At 39.1% G+C, this 15,141-nt stretch overlaps 1 protein-coding gene across 1 annotated transcript in view; it reads right to left on the bottom strand.

Moving 5' to 3' along the window:
• Nucleotides 1-15,141, bottom strand: part of FRMPD1 (FERM and PDZ domain containing 1) — a 1,126,186-nt gene that overhangs the window by 411,687 nt on the left and 699,358 nt on the right. The window contains exon 6 of the mRNA XM_086961871.1: nt 11,862-11,966. Within this exon, the coding sequence (XP_086817997.1) occupies nt 11,862-11,966 (105 nt within the window). The remainder of the gene's footprint in view (nt 1-11,861; nt 11,967-15,141) is intronic.

Genomic DNA, 15,141 nt, shown 5'->3' with positions numbered 1-15,141 from the left:
TTTACAGGGTTAACAAATTTACTGTGAACCTAGTTTTTGCTTATTTTTTGAAAGGGGTGTACCTGACAATTTTGCAGTAATGGTTTACCTGTTTATACTGACACTGGTGTATGTCTTAAAACCCAATTAAAAGTGTTATAATTAAGAAACTTACATTATGCTAGCCTTCAAACATTGCCATAAAATTTAGATTTTCCAAAGCCTGGTGGGCGGAAACCTTAGATTTTATTAAATATATGAAGAATAATATTAGCCCATTGAGGATGACCCAGCCCATTACAAATATGTTTGATTGTTTTCCTGCAGTTCTATCATAACAATGGTGGGATTGCCAGGAGGAAGAAGTGAAGTTTGGACATGGACGAACCATGCATAGAGCATTCAAAAGCCTGTTATTGGGTTTTCCAAAAATACAGCATGTTCACAGCTTGTATAAGAGGGAAGATGGCTGCATTTTCTTTTTTATTTTTGTGTGTGTTTTGGAATGTTTAGGTGTTCAATTTTCTTTTAAGGTTGTTGCTGCTGATGGAGCAAAAAAGAGGACATAAATGTTAGCCTCCATGTATTTAATAAAATCAAGGTTTTCTGCCTACAAGGCTGTGGAAAATCTGTTTTATCTATTGACCCAATATTAAATCCCAAACCCGGTAGTTAAAAAAGTCTTGAAAGGTGTTCACAGATTCTACAATAGGTATTGTAAGGATCCCTACTTTAAAAAAGAACAGCTAGAGTGTTTTGTGTAAAACAAATATATTTCATGTAGAAAAGAATACTAGTAAAATGGAAAATGTGTGCAATGTGAAGGGGAGAAGGAAGGCAAGGGGTAATAATGTAAAATAAAAGCATAAAATTCAACCCAACTACGAAATAAGTATCTGGCAAGAGGCAGAATTAAAATGCTAGTTATGGTTAATAGGACAAACCGGACCACAAGGGCAAACTCCCAAAATACATAACCAAGGCAGATTTGGCTATTGACATTTTGAAAAAAATGAAGCACAATGGTTCAGCACTCCACAATGAATAATAATGAGCCAATAAAATTTGAAGAATCCGTTCAGTAGGGCTTAAAAAATTCCGTTATTCTTATTTCTTCATGCAAAGCATAGCCAACGCGTTTCGTCCAATGGACTTCTTCAGGGCTACAAAATTAAATATACAAAAATATACATATTACAAACCACTATTTACAAATAAAAAACAGATATTTTAATACACCATAACTTCAAAATACATGATTACTTAGTGCAAGTTAAAAGATGAGACTTTTGCTCTGTAAGCAGACTTAAGTCACCTACTAGACGGATTTCTTTACATATTCATATTTGTTTTACAAAACACATCAGAGCACAGTGTTATTTCTAAATTTAACAGAGGGAGAGAAAGAGAACCTATTTACATATTCCTTTGACTTTACATTTCCATTGGGAAGGAGCTTATCAAACAAATGTATGTTATGTTTGCTTGTCAAGTAGATACTATACTAATCCTAGGCTTTTCTAGGTTATTCTGACTATTAAAACATTGCTTACCGAAGGTAGTGAAAAAATGTCAACTGTTGGTTTTGACGACCAATAGGTGCATTCACGGATGTAATGGTTCAAAGATTCAAAAGTGTGCAGGGATGGCCACCTAGTGTATATAAAGGAATGTTCTTCTTACTCATACTGATATTTATGGACATTATGATTGCCCCAATATTCAATATTAAGGTTTCTACAATGTCAATATGTTATTTGCACGTCCTTCGATTATTTGCTTCAATATGTTTAGCAACAACGGGTTCCTTAGATTATTCAAGGTTTCTCAACCAGTCATTGTGGCACTTGTAGTCCCCCTTTGTGAAAAAATAAATAAATAAGGTTGTGTATAGACACTGTTTGCACTATACGTCCTACACATATTTATGTTGAGAACAAAAAGAAGGACTGAGCTGCCAAAAGTGTGTTGTTTCCCATAACGTAATAATAAAACCAGGAAATATCAGATGCAAGGTACACTGCTCCTCCAAGCATCCACGGACAGTCCCAAGAGCCCAAGAAACCTGCCGTCAAACACGGGTCCCACCGGCGGCCATAGCGCATATTACGTGCTCCACAGCCTTCCGTGGACCCGCATCAAAACACGGGCAACCAAGCTCCCGGAGATCCCCCGGGTGCACCAAGTCGCACTGCCCTCAACTAGCATTCCACTGGTCACGGTTTCAGTTCCAGAATGCCCGCGGCTTACAATACGATCATAAGATGTAAGAAGCCTGTGCTCAAACAACCAATTATATAAAGTTATTACTAAAGTCCAAGTCAGTGGGAAAACTCAATGTTAGCAGAGTTTGTTCCAAGACATATCGCTTTGCTGTAAAGCAAGCTCCGTTCGAGGTAACATCAGTTCTAAATTGTAACCCTGAGCCTGCACATAAATGCGCATTAAAGACAATTCTAGATAAACAATAGAATATCGAAAAAAGCAATTATTTAAACAGGACGTTGGATTCCAAAGCAATAGGGACACCCAACAATGAAGCAAAGTGCTCCCAAGATTGGCACTATTTTGTAATGTATAATACTCATGGTGGGTAAAGACTAATCTACTGACTTGTTCTTTAGTAATATATTTTTATAATTGGTTGTTTGAGCACGGGCTCCTTATATCTTATTGTCGTATTGTAAGCCGCGGGCATTCTGGAACTGAAAACGTGACCGGTGGAATGCTAGTTGAGGGCATTGCGACTTGGTGTACCGGGGGGATCTCCGGGAGCTTGGTTGCCCGTGTTTTGATGCGGGTCCACGGACGGCTGTGGAGCACGTAATATGCGCTATGGCCGCCGGTGGGACCCGTGTTTGACGGCAGGTTTCTTGGGCTCTTGGGACTGTCCATGGATGCTCGGAGGAGCAGTGTACCTTGCATCTGATATTTCCTGGTTTTATTATTACGTGATGGGAAACAACACACGTTTGGCAGCTCAGTCCTTCTTTTTGTTCTCAACATAAATATGTGTAGGACGTATAGTGCAAACAATGTCTATACACAACCTTATTTTCACAAATGGGGATTACAAGTGTCACAATGACTGGCTGAGAAACCTTGAATAATCTAAGGAACCCGTTGTTGCTAAACATATTGAAGCAAATAATCGAAGGACGTGCAAATAACATATTGACAAGGTATGTAGAAACCTTAGTATTGAATATTGGGGCAATCATAATGTCCATAAATATCAGTACGAGTAAGAAGAACATTCCTTTCTATACACTAGGTGGCCATCCCTGCACACTTTTGAATCTTTGAACCATTACATCCGTGAATGCACCTATTGGTCGTCAAAATCAACAGTTGACATTTTTTCCCTACCTTTGGTAAGCAATGTTTTAAAAGTCCTAAATCAGAATAACCTAGAAAAGCCTAGGATTAGTATAGTATCTACTTGACAAGCAAACATAACATACCATATTTGCCCCAAGATGCATGTAAAACGGTAGTCACAGCTCTAGCATTATCCCGCCTGGACTACGGAAATGCACTGTATGCAGGAGCCAGAATAAAAATCATAGATAAGATGCAGCGCCTTCAAAATGCTGCAGCAAGACTGATCCTGGACATACCAAAGTTTCAGTCCGTCAGCCATAAATTAGCATCACTTCATTGGCTTCCAGTCGCCAAAAGAGTCAAATTTAAATCACTATGTTTGACCTATAAGGCCCTGCAGGGCAAAGGACCTCTTTTCATAAAGACGCAGTTGAGGAAATACGAACCATCCAGACTACTTAGATCTGGCCAACAAAAACTGATAGCAATACCCAAGTTCAAACGAGCGAACTGGGGGGGGAAGAAGTTTCTTCGTCCACGCAGCAAGAACATGGAATCAACTACCATTAGATATAAAAAACAGCCCATCTTTGGACTTGCTCAGAAAGCAAATTAAAACATGGTTGTTCACTGCATAAACCTAAGACCAGTTCAGGACTACGGACATGTCATAGCTCCAAGACGCCTCCGGGCATTCGTGCACTTTAGAAATAGATAAATCAAATCAAATCAATCAAATCATACATTTGTATGATCAGCTCCTTTCCAATGGAAATGTAAAGTCAAAGGAATATGTAAATAGGCTCTCTTTCTCTCCCTCTGTTAAAATTAGAAATAACACTGTGCTCTGATGTGTTTTGTAAAACAAATATGAATATGTAAAGAAATCCGTCTAGTAGGTGACTTAAGTCCGCTTACAGAGCAAAAGTCTCATCATTTAACTTGCACTAAGTAATCATGTATTTTGAAGTTATGGTGTAGTAAAATATCTGTTTTTTATTTGTAAATAGTGGTTTGTAATATGTATATTTTTGTATATTTAATTTCGTAACCCTGAAGAAATCCTCTGGAGGAAACGCGTTGGCTACGCTTTGCATGAATAAAATAAGAATAAAGGAATTTTTTTAACCCTACTGAACGGATTCTTCAAATTTTATTGTGGAGTGCTGAACCATTGTGCTTTGTTGTGAAATTTGGGGTGAATGCCCTGGGAAGCCTAGGGGTATGTGGCTTCAGGTTCTTGGCACCCAGACTCATTGTACACAAGAGACCAAATTGTAGATAGGTGCGGTCATATTGCCTTGTACCCCTGATGCTTTATTGTTTATTTTGAAAAAAATGCACTTGCTCAGAATAATTCAACAAATCCAACTTGATGATGCAAAACTAGATTTACATCAGAGTGAAGTGATTATGTTTGACGAATAGGACACATTACAACGCAAAATATTTACAACGCATGCCTTTACAACGCAGTTTTTAAATCGCAACATCCATTACAACGCATGATTTTACATCACATGCCATCACAATGTATTTTTAGAAACTACACTTACAACGCATTCCATTACAACGCATCCCATTACAACACATAATACTTTTAGGGCAACATTAGTGTAAGTGTTGGATAGTGTAGGGGTAAAAATTACTATTCCCACTCCAGTGAGTGCAACAGTAGGGTAAGTGTTGGATAGTCTAGGGGTAAAAATTACTATTCCCACTCCAGTGAATGCAACACTAGTGTAAGTGTTGGATAGTGTAGGGGTGAAAATTACTATTCCCACTCCGGTGAGTGCATTAGTAGGGTAAGTGTTGGATAGTGTAGTGGTAAAAATTACTTTCTCATTACTTATCTTATAATGCGTTGTAATGGCATGCATTGTAGTGGCATGCGCTGTAGTGGAATGGGCTATAGTGGCATGCGCTGTAATGGCATGCATTGTAGTGACATGCGTTATAATGGCTGGTGATCTAAATGATTTTGCATTGTAATGACTGTATTGTAAAGGTAGTGCGTTGTAATGACTGCGTTGTAATGGTTGTTTCCTATATTTGACACATCAGAAAGGGTTTACATGAGGTTGGCTTCATCAGGTGAACATGAAACCAGCAGATGGATACATTCTCAGTAACTTAGGCTAACATTCTGCCATATTAAGCAATTTCCAAATCAAGTTTTCACATCTCCTCTCTGATCACTATCTGGTTATGAGATGTCACAAAAATATGCCCCATTCTGCTGGTAGTCCTTACCATTCTAGTAAGATTATCTTATAGTAGTAGGGTTCTTCTTCCATCTCTTGAGGGGGGTTGCTCATACTCATATATTAACAACTATGGAGTTTGGCTGACAGAGTAATCCATTGCAGATGTGACAAAGAACCTGTCCGCAAAACCATTGTTCCGGATGCCTATTTTAGAGAAGGGCAGACCATAAGCTTTCCATCAACGGAGTCCCTTTTTTGCTCCACTGATTAGGGGACACCTGTTTCCACTGTGGCCTGGTGATGTAGAGGACATCAAAAGAATGACATTAGCCTTGCCCCTTTATTTAGAGTGTACAGCGAAATGTCCTTTTTTATGTCCCTCACCGGCAGACAAAATTTGGCACTTAGGGACAGAAAAAAAGACAATAATGACCACCACACTCTGGGAGAAAACTACCAGAGTGTGGTGTTCATTAGTTTATAGTGTTTCAGAAACAAACTTCCGCTTTGGGAGTTTGTTTTTGAAAAGCAAAACCTTTGCAAAAGTTTAGTGGATAGCCACGAAAAGCAATAACTACCGTCCACGAAACTTCTTGTGCCATGAAGGACGGCAGTTCTTTTCAGAGTCCAGAGATGATCACTAGGCATGCCGTCAACCCTAAAGTTGGCGGATGGAAGTCTATCAGGGTGGTAGAGGTAATGTCCTTCTCCACCCTGACTGACGGAATACTCCCTGCCAAAGCCTAAAGCAGACTCAATGTCTTTATTTATCCATTTGAAAAGATTAAAATACACTTCTTGCTCCTAAACTTCACTGCTAGTCTTATGAGAATAATATCGGTGGAAGCTCTAATTATATTTTTCAGACAAGCTACTCAAATCCTCCCAGTAAACTTCAAGTTTTCATAGATGACAAGTTTAATTATTAAAAAACAACAATGGATTAGTTGGACCATGATGACTGGAACTCTATATCCAAACCGAGTTTAGTTTTCAATCGAAAACCAGACATAACAAAATGTGTATTACATTGTACTATTGAGTGACCAAAGTAAATTCTTACTTGGTCTGTGATTAGATAAGAGTTTTCTTCGATCAATCAAATGTACAATCTAGCGGTAAAATGCCAATTTACATTGTGTAGTGACATAAAGTATACTTCACATCACTGTTGCAAGCAACATTGTTTTAAATGGTTGAAATGTGGCTCCGCCAGTTTATAATCCTGGTCTTCTTTTTAATAAAACAATGTTTATGATTGTCACAACCCACAGCCCAATCTACCTTGCAGTTCTGCTTTTTTCTCCGTGTTGTTCGTTAAATGCCAGCACCTGAATTGCTGCTAGCTAAAAGGCGTTACTGGATGAATGTGACATAGGTTCAGATGGCGGGTATGACACTGATATTGTTTTTTGTAAATTTCTAAATTGATTACATATTTTTTTACTGCATATCGAATTCCTTACATTAAGGTATTTCCATTGAAGGGCTTTCTTGGCAGCCCTTAAAGCTTCCAGCAAACTTCAGCAGTCATGTACTTCCACATGTGCTATTGAGTAAAAAGCAGCTTCACTATCTGAAAGACTGCCCAGACCAAAATACAGAAACATGGCAGCCAGAAGAGAAAAACAGAAAATAAATCTTGCGACATGGCTCCAAGAAGAATAACATAGAAAATTCACATTTTATCATACAAAGCTGAGATGTGTAATTTCTATATTCATTAATTAAGAGTTATGGTGAGAGTGAAAGGGCGCATAAGAATCCGTCTTCCTCACAAAGCTTGAATTAGCTTAAGGAAATGTTCTGTTTCAATAAGCGGATTCATTTAGCTTTTCTGAATTGGCTAGCAGTGTCTGTGACGTATATGACGGGGTGCATTCTTTTGTTAGTTGGTTTTTCACAGCATACACATTGGTATCTAATTGCCAAATTTGTACTTTCTTCAACTGCGGGCACAGCTACAACGTTCTCTTAGTCAATGCATTGCAGATTTAGTCGATTTTGTGCTATTCATCACTGGGCTGACTCAACACAATGGTTAGTGTGGGCTCACCCTCCAGCCGGATGCAATTATTCAATCCAAGGCAAAGTTAGATTAAAATACCCGCCTAGCTCTTTGACAGAAATCGAGCTCGTATGTACTGCTGGGCTCATGCAGTGACAACTGACAGTTAAAGTATGTTTTCGGGTTGAAAGTACTTATTTGCTTCACAGTATGTAAAAAAAAGAACAAAATACAGAAAAGTGCCTTCAAGCAATTTGAATAGTTTAGAAAGGGTCCTGTTCCTTCTTACATTGTTTGTTTCTGGTGCTCATTCAGGAAACCAACCCCAAGTCCATTTGGGTGAATGCTTGCATCAGATCTTAGATATATTGATGTTTTCCATGCTAGAAGGGCTAATTGTGGGTCTGCCTCTGAGTATCCCAAATCGCGTTTATCATTCTAGTGACTCCCACTGGTTTTTGGTGACCCGGATCTCTGTTTTGAATTATAAATACAAAAAAACAGAAATACTTTTTGGACCAGAAGGCCTGTATGAGCTATTATTGTCCCTCTGCCACTTCATTGTCTTCCATGGAGCTCTCAATTATCCAGCATTCTAATACTGGCCTTTGAACAACTCTACTTCTCTACTTTAGTTATAGGTGCACACTGCAGACAAAGGCATATAAAGAGGAAGTGGACATTTAACAACTAGCATAGCACACTAGTTATAATGCTATTAGTATATTTCACCCACTGAGGAAACAATACTATAAATTAAACAGGGAGGATCAGAAGAACAAACAATGTAATGTTGGAGCAGAAGATCCATACCAGCCAATATTGATTCTGCAAAACTCCACTGTATTCAGTGGAGCTCCAAACATTTCAATGTTCTTAGAATGACTTACACTGCTGACTGGGTGACATGACCATAGATGTATTCATTGCACTACCTGATAGAGATGGTACCCTACCAGGCTCTCTCGCAGACTATAGTCATATACATAGTATATAGTATATACATAGAGTGGTGTGGCTACTTGGTTAGAGGCGGCAGACCCGGAAGCAGAGGACGGCCCGGGACCAGGGTTCAATTCCCAACGCGGCAGGGTCGTGAGCCAGGGTCAGCGGACTCGATAATTCTCGCCTCGGTGCCTACTCTAACCAGGGATCACACTCGGCAACTCTGGGCATTAGCTTGCCTCATCTCCAAAACGTCCCCCCACAAACGCCAAGGTTTTACCTTGGAGATACCCAGGAGGAAAAATCTCACAGGGAAAGCCAGGACGGGTTCCCCAGTGGTCTATAGTGCCAGGACGCCTCCGGGTAGCAGTGCACTTTACAAGACACACACATTTACATTTACATAGTGATATTTAACTCCACACATATTCAAAATGCACCACAGCCACATGGAATGCCACACCACAGGTCCTGATCAATAGATTTCAATCACTCAAGGGGAAGCAGTACCAGTCTCAAATGTTGTGGTCCTAGCATCCTCTTCAGTGACAGTCGTGCAAGGAATAGTTTGGTACAAAGACACTGAACCCTTCTAGGTGCTTACCATCCAATGCAAAAAGTAGAAAAAAAATGTCTGCACTCTGTTTGGGAATTTTGAACATCGTGTTGTGCCATTTGGGTTGTGCAGGGCTTCTGTCATCTTTTAGCATTCATAGATTCAGTCATTGCTGATTTTCTGAATCAGTCTGTATTGCTTCATATGGATGATATTCCAGTGTTTTTTAAAGATTCTTGTAGAACATCAAGAACATGTGAGCTTGGATTTATCAAGACATCAGCAACATCATTTGTATGAGAAGGAAATATCGGAATGTATTAAATTTAGATTGAATTCTGGCCTCAATTCTGGATCAAAGGAATGTTTCAGCTATATCAGATTGGCCTACTCTTAAATATGTTGAGACTCAAAGTTTCTTTGGACTTTCAAATTGTTATCATCAATTTATTAAGAATTTTTGCAGAGATAACCAGTGATATCACTCATGATTTGAAAAAAATTAAGTATGGAGAGAGACTTTTGCTGGGATGATCACGCTAAAAGAGCTTTTCGTGCACCCATTTATTTTCTCAAGCAGCACTCTTATGGCATACTGATGTTTAAAAGAAGTGTATTGTGTAAATGGACACATCTGAAAGAAAGAGTGAGATTTATAGGCCTGGAGAGCTACACATTCGTGACAAAAATCTCCACACAGAGTAATGGATTTACGATGGCTAGGTATCCCTTTCTTTATTCGTATGAGATTTAAAAAAAAGGAAATTTGACCATGAATGTACATTTACATCCATGCCATTGTGAATATGGCTTTTTGAGTATTTCCTGCACACATTTTGGAAGGTGTTACTTGGTAAAATTTGTGTGGGGAAAAACGCTGAGTCTGTTTGGTGATTTCACACAAGTTCTCATCCTGATCCAGGCACACACTCCCATTTGTACCTGAATCAAGATTACTGTCTCACTCAGGGTCTACGTGTTTGTCACAATGTCCATAAACTTAAGATACAAAAACAGACCATAAATTGCACTTGAATAAGCACAAAGTTTTCTAAGTCAGGCTATCCTCCGCACAGGTCTCTCCCACATAATAAATAAGGCATACAGAAATTCCTGTGTCCATATAAAGTTCATCATATAGGTAGCAATGCTGTTCCTTCCGAAAGAGTCTTCCTTCAGCTGCCTTTATGCACTGCCAGATGAGTTTGGCCTTCTCATATCTTAGGAAATGGATGCTTAGCATTATTTCAAGTAGGGCGTCAGTCTCTCTCAAGTCATTAATGGCCCACTTTGGGCTAGAATTTAGGACCTTCACCTTATGGGAGCTATTGACAAAGGTTCATTTATACATGAGTACATTGACTCTTACACTTTGTAATAAGTTTACAACTTTTGGCTATTTTCCATTCGTAAGTGTAAAATTACTACAAGGTGTAGACTTACATGTCTCTACCCCATGAAACCAGGGGAAGCAGCAAACTTTATGAGTGTAGAATTACTAGTAGTAACTTTTCATGCCTAGGCGGAGATCTCGATCACTGGGGTTGAGATCTCCCTATGGTAAAGTTTAGGGAAAAGTAAAACAGCTTATCACAGTTATTTGTTTTTTAAATGCAAAAGTAATTTATGTTAAGAACTAATTTAACTTAGTTTATATATTAATTTCAAATAAAGAACAAAATGTAAAAATGCTACAGCACTATTAACCTAATTTTGAAATAGAAATGTAGTTAATTTAAGAATATTAAATGAAATTACCATTATTTTACAAAATATTTATTTTAAGAAATTCTACCTAAAGCAAAATATTTGCATTTATTGCACATTAAACATTGCTAAATGGTATGTGTAGAATTAATTTATTTAATGTTTTATTTGTAAAACATAAAGTGATTTTGTTTATTTAAAAAGGGTTAAATATTTTTTTTAATTGTTTTATTTATTTATCATTTTGTTAACATTCATTGAATAACATATTTTCAAAAGGTTGAAATAGATTAATTTATTTTAGCATAATTTTCTGAGGGATTCTATTTAAATTTCTATCTTCATTATTTTCTATGATAGGGTGTGGCAGTACCACTGTTTGGCCATGTCTGAGCCAGAGTACACTTACCACTATTTTGAGTTCTTTTTTGCTGTAGTAACTTTAGAAGTGCACTTTGCAAAACGAAATAGGCTTAATCTTTTGTGGGTGGATGCATGTCCCTTCCATCCTCCCACAAAAGACACACCCATAGCCCACCTTACTCCTACCTGTATCTCTTTCATTCAGTCATAAATATTCCCTATTTTTCAGCCTGCCCTAAATTCCTCTCACAGTTACTTCTGAAATGTAGACCTATGTGTGCAGGGATGTCCGCAACTGGTGAGGAGCCCTCCACATAGAAAATATAGTATTTTTTAGTATGCGAGTAGTACTAGTGTAGTACTACTAAACATACTAAAAGGTGCACTTTGTGAATAGGCCCTTATGTGTGACAAGGAACACAGTAGGTCAAATGGAGCAGCCCATACTCAGTCCATAGTGAACTTTTCAGAGGTGCTCTCCACTGGCGCTGAAACATAGCAAGGCTATCTGGATTTAATTCTAACTTGTGTCTCTTTCTTCCACAACCCTACACTTCCTACCTCACACTTTCAGGTTTTTTTCTTCTGTTTCTTTCCTCCATCACTGTTTTCCTGTGTCTTCATCCTCCTTCTTCTCTATCTTATGTCTTACTCCATTTTGCTCTGGATCAAAGTCTGATAATTTCCTGTCTTCCAAAAGGAGTGCCCACCACTTGCAACCACTGACACAAATGAAGCACTACCATTTCATTAAATAAAAGAGAGCACTAACCTGTGTGTGCCCATTCACGATTACTTCTTCTGCAAAACGGACTTTAACAGGATTGCATTTCAACCTGGCTCTCTTCTCTGCCGTAAGGAAAGATGATTTGGGCCCCTGTGAAAAGAAAATCAGTAGATTTGAAGTGTGGTACTTCAGAATAATGTGAATGAGCAAACCCATTAATATTTTTGACCCACAATTGAAGATGGTATTATTGTGGTCACCCACGAACTGTCCTTGTTCAAGGTGGAACCTATAGATTCTAGCCAGTAGACCTATGTGTGCACGAGGACATAGGAGCGTCGACCCCTTGAGCTGCGCAGGAAAAAATAAAATGATATTATACCTATTTTATTTATTACTGATGTGCACACTGCAGCTGCCAGTCTACCACGAGCCCAGAGACATGCAGGACATGTCCTCTGCTGCCAAATAGCAGCATGGAGGACTGACACAGTGGCTGACCAGACACATCAAAGTGTGCATGTCCCTTTGGCTGGATGCATTATGCCGGCCAAAGTGACATGCGCACTTTGAAGCTCCCCACCTAGCTGCCTTGGACAGCTGGGCATAGAAAATGCACAGGCCTCCACGCCTGATGGAGCATCCAACCAGCTTGCTTTATCCAATCCAGGCGCTTATCTCACGCTGGTTAATAGCATGAGAGCAGCGTCTTGATTGGTTACTGGAGTTTGACATTCACAGCAAAATCAGAAGTGGAACATCGAGGAGGACGTTCAGCTGTGGGTACGTACCATTCATTTAAAATGTCACCTTCGTTTTTTTGGCTATTGAAGGGAGGGGTTGTTTTATATTCGGCTTTTGGTGGGAGGGGATATTTTATTTAGGGCTTTTGGAGGGAGGGCTATTTTACTGTGGGGTTTTGGAGGGAGGAAGCGTTTTACTTCGTTTTTTGGTAAGTTGAGGGGCCCTTCAATGGCCCCACCACTTTCAAGGGTATCAGAAACCCTTGGTTCTGACAGTTGTATTAAGGACACTAGCCAAGTTCACAAAAGGGATGGCTGTTCTCACAAGGACTTGTGCCAACTAGAAAGGACGTGTACTACCAGGAAAGTAGCATGCACATGCATTTGCACTATTTTGTCTTGTGGATGCATAACCTTCAACATACCATTTATGGATATATCTACACAAACAGTGAGAGGATACTAGAAGGTGGCAACTGGATAAAAACAATCTATTTGCAATACATTTGTGAAAACATCCCTAACTGATCCTTTATGAAACAGATGCAAGTAAGAAAAATTGTGTCCAGTTGCTTCGACTGGCACAAACGTGGCAAGATAACACTTTTTGTTCAATGAAAACATTCTTACTAGAGAAAATGTTCAAAACTGAGTGAAGACTTTTTAATGGTCAAATCCATGGCATTTAGTGTAAGTGCACGATGTTGCATGCAAAAGGTGCACGTGCACCTGTGCATTAATTGTCTATCTTCACGAAACACAGTCATTTTTTGCACATTTGTTTCAGTGAGGCGAGCCCAACTGGTGCATGAGGAAGAGGGTTTTCTGCAGTTGGTACTCATACATAATCTATATAAGGCCACTTATAAAGCTGGTTGTCTTCTGCCACGTACTGAACATGTCCTGACTTCCCATATGTCTAACCACAGAATACTCGCTGTGTTTGCTCCAGTAGGAATCCTTTCATTAATGGGTAGGGGGATCTTCTTGCCGGATTCGGGGTGCTCAATTGGGTTAAGAAAATGCTGCGAGATAGTGGTATCGTGCTTTGAACCTCTTTTGGTTCTGTGCGGCGGGGATTAGAGAATGGGGAGGCAGATTTTTTTAAATTAGATTATAAATAAATCTGGAAAAAAGAGACATGTTTAAAGAAGCACCAGTGAGTAAAATCGACATATGATTTGGGTACACTTGAGCAACCAGATATGTCAGATTATGGTATGTGAAAAGTTTTTTTTACTGTACAATGGGGACCACGGATTAGGGTAACGTAGAACGCCAATAGTAGTAATATTTATTGTTTGATTAATTAAAATCATACAATGCGCAATCATGAAAAATCACCCCGTAAAATAGCAGAATGCGGTTTAGTTTGAGGAAACATTTGATTTTGGGCACCACATACAGATGCATGCAAAAGGTCTTAGAGGCATCCATGGCACCATGATGCTTGGGAATCCCAAGTATCAAGCGCGCCGCAGCATTCTGCAGGTTCTTTAAGTCTCTGCTGCAAGTTAATGAATAAAGCACTACAATATTCGAATTTCGATAGCACAAGCGCGGTGACAACCTTTTTCTGCATATCATGAGGAGTAAATGGAAAGACCTTCCTCAAAATCTTTAGTACAAAGAAAGAAGAGGAGGTGAGAGCATTGATTTGCTTTGCAAATGACAGTTTATAATCGAAAACCATCCCAACATTTTATACTTTAGAAACCTGTGAGGTAAGGGTCCTTATTCCTGTTGCCACCAGACTGGAGACCAAAAAGAAGTATTGTTGCCCAACAGGAGCACTTCCATTTTCCCAGAATTCAATCTTAAACAGTTGTTAGACATCCAGTTGCTGATCTGCAACAAGCAGCTATGGAATCTACTTGCCGAAACCTCTGGGTTCCCGGACATTGACACTACAGTAGATTGCTCCACATGTCCTGCACGCCTTATTAAAATGTTATATTTGGTTTCCACCAGCCTTTTACTAACAGAAAGAAACCTTGATAATTCCTAGAAGTATGCTGTATTAACTCAGTTCTTCAGTTATGGTAAAAAAAAGGAGCGGTAGTGTAAACGCACAACCACTTTTATCAAGGGATTCAACAGCGCCCATACGTTTTATTCCCTTAGATGAGCTTGTTTTTCATTTTCCCAATTAACTTTCTCAAATTGAAAACTCGTTCACTGGCTACGTATATGGGCAAAAATAATTGGCCTTGATTTTATTTTTTCCTTGAATTTATAGAATTTACAGGAACCACCACTGGCACACGTGCTAATGGTCTGTACACCATTCTGTAAAAAGCTCAAAATGTGTGGGTTTTAAAAGCTTATAAGACAGCTGCTAAGTGTTTCTGAGATTTCCCAGAAGCTCCTCCTCATTGATAAGATCATTGATAGACCAGCTTTACTAAGAATTCCTGGACCAGCAATGGTCTGGCAAATCCTGCACAATGGTCCTGTGACAAAAGTTGACACGTTTAAATAGCAATGCGGTAATAAGGTGGGCCTATTATGGCCTATCATAATGTATTGAATCAAGATGAGTGTTGCTGACCGGAAACTGCATGCTATGTTTGCACTGTAGG

Source organism: Lissotriton vulgaris, chromosome 3_1 (assembly GCF_964263255.1).
Source record: "Lissotriton vulgaris chromosome 3_1, aLisVul1.2, whole genome shotgun sequence".
NCBI classification, from domain to species: domain Eukaryota; kingdom Metazoa; phylum Chordata; class Amphibia; order Caudata; family Salamandridae; genus Lissotriton; species Lissotriton vulgaris.
Note: the sequence above shows the minus strand (reverse complement) of the source record. Positions and strands in the feature narration are given on the sequence as shown.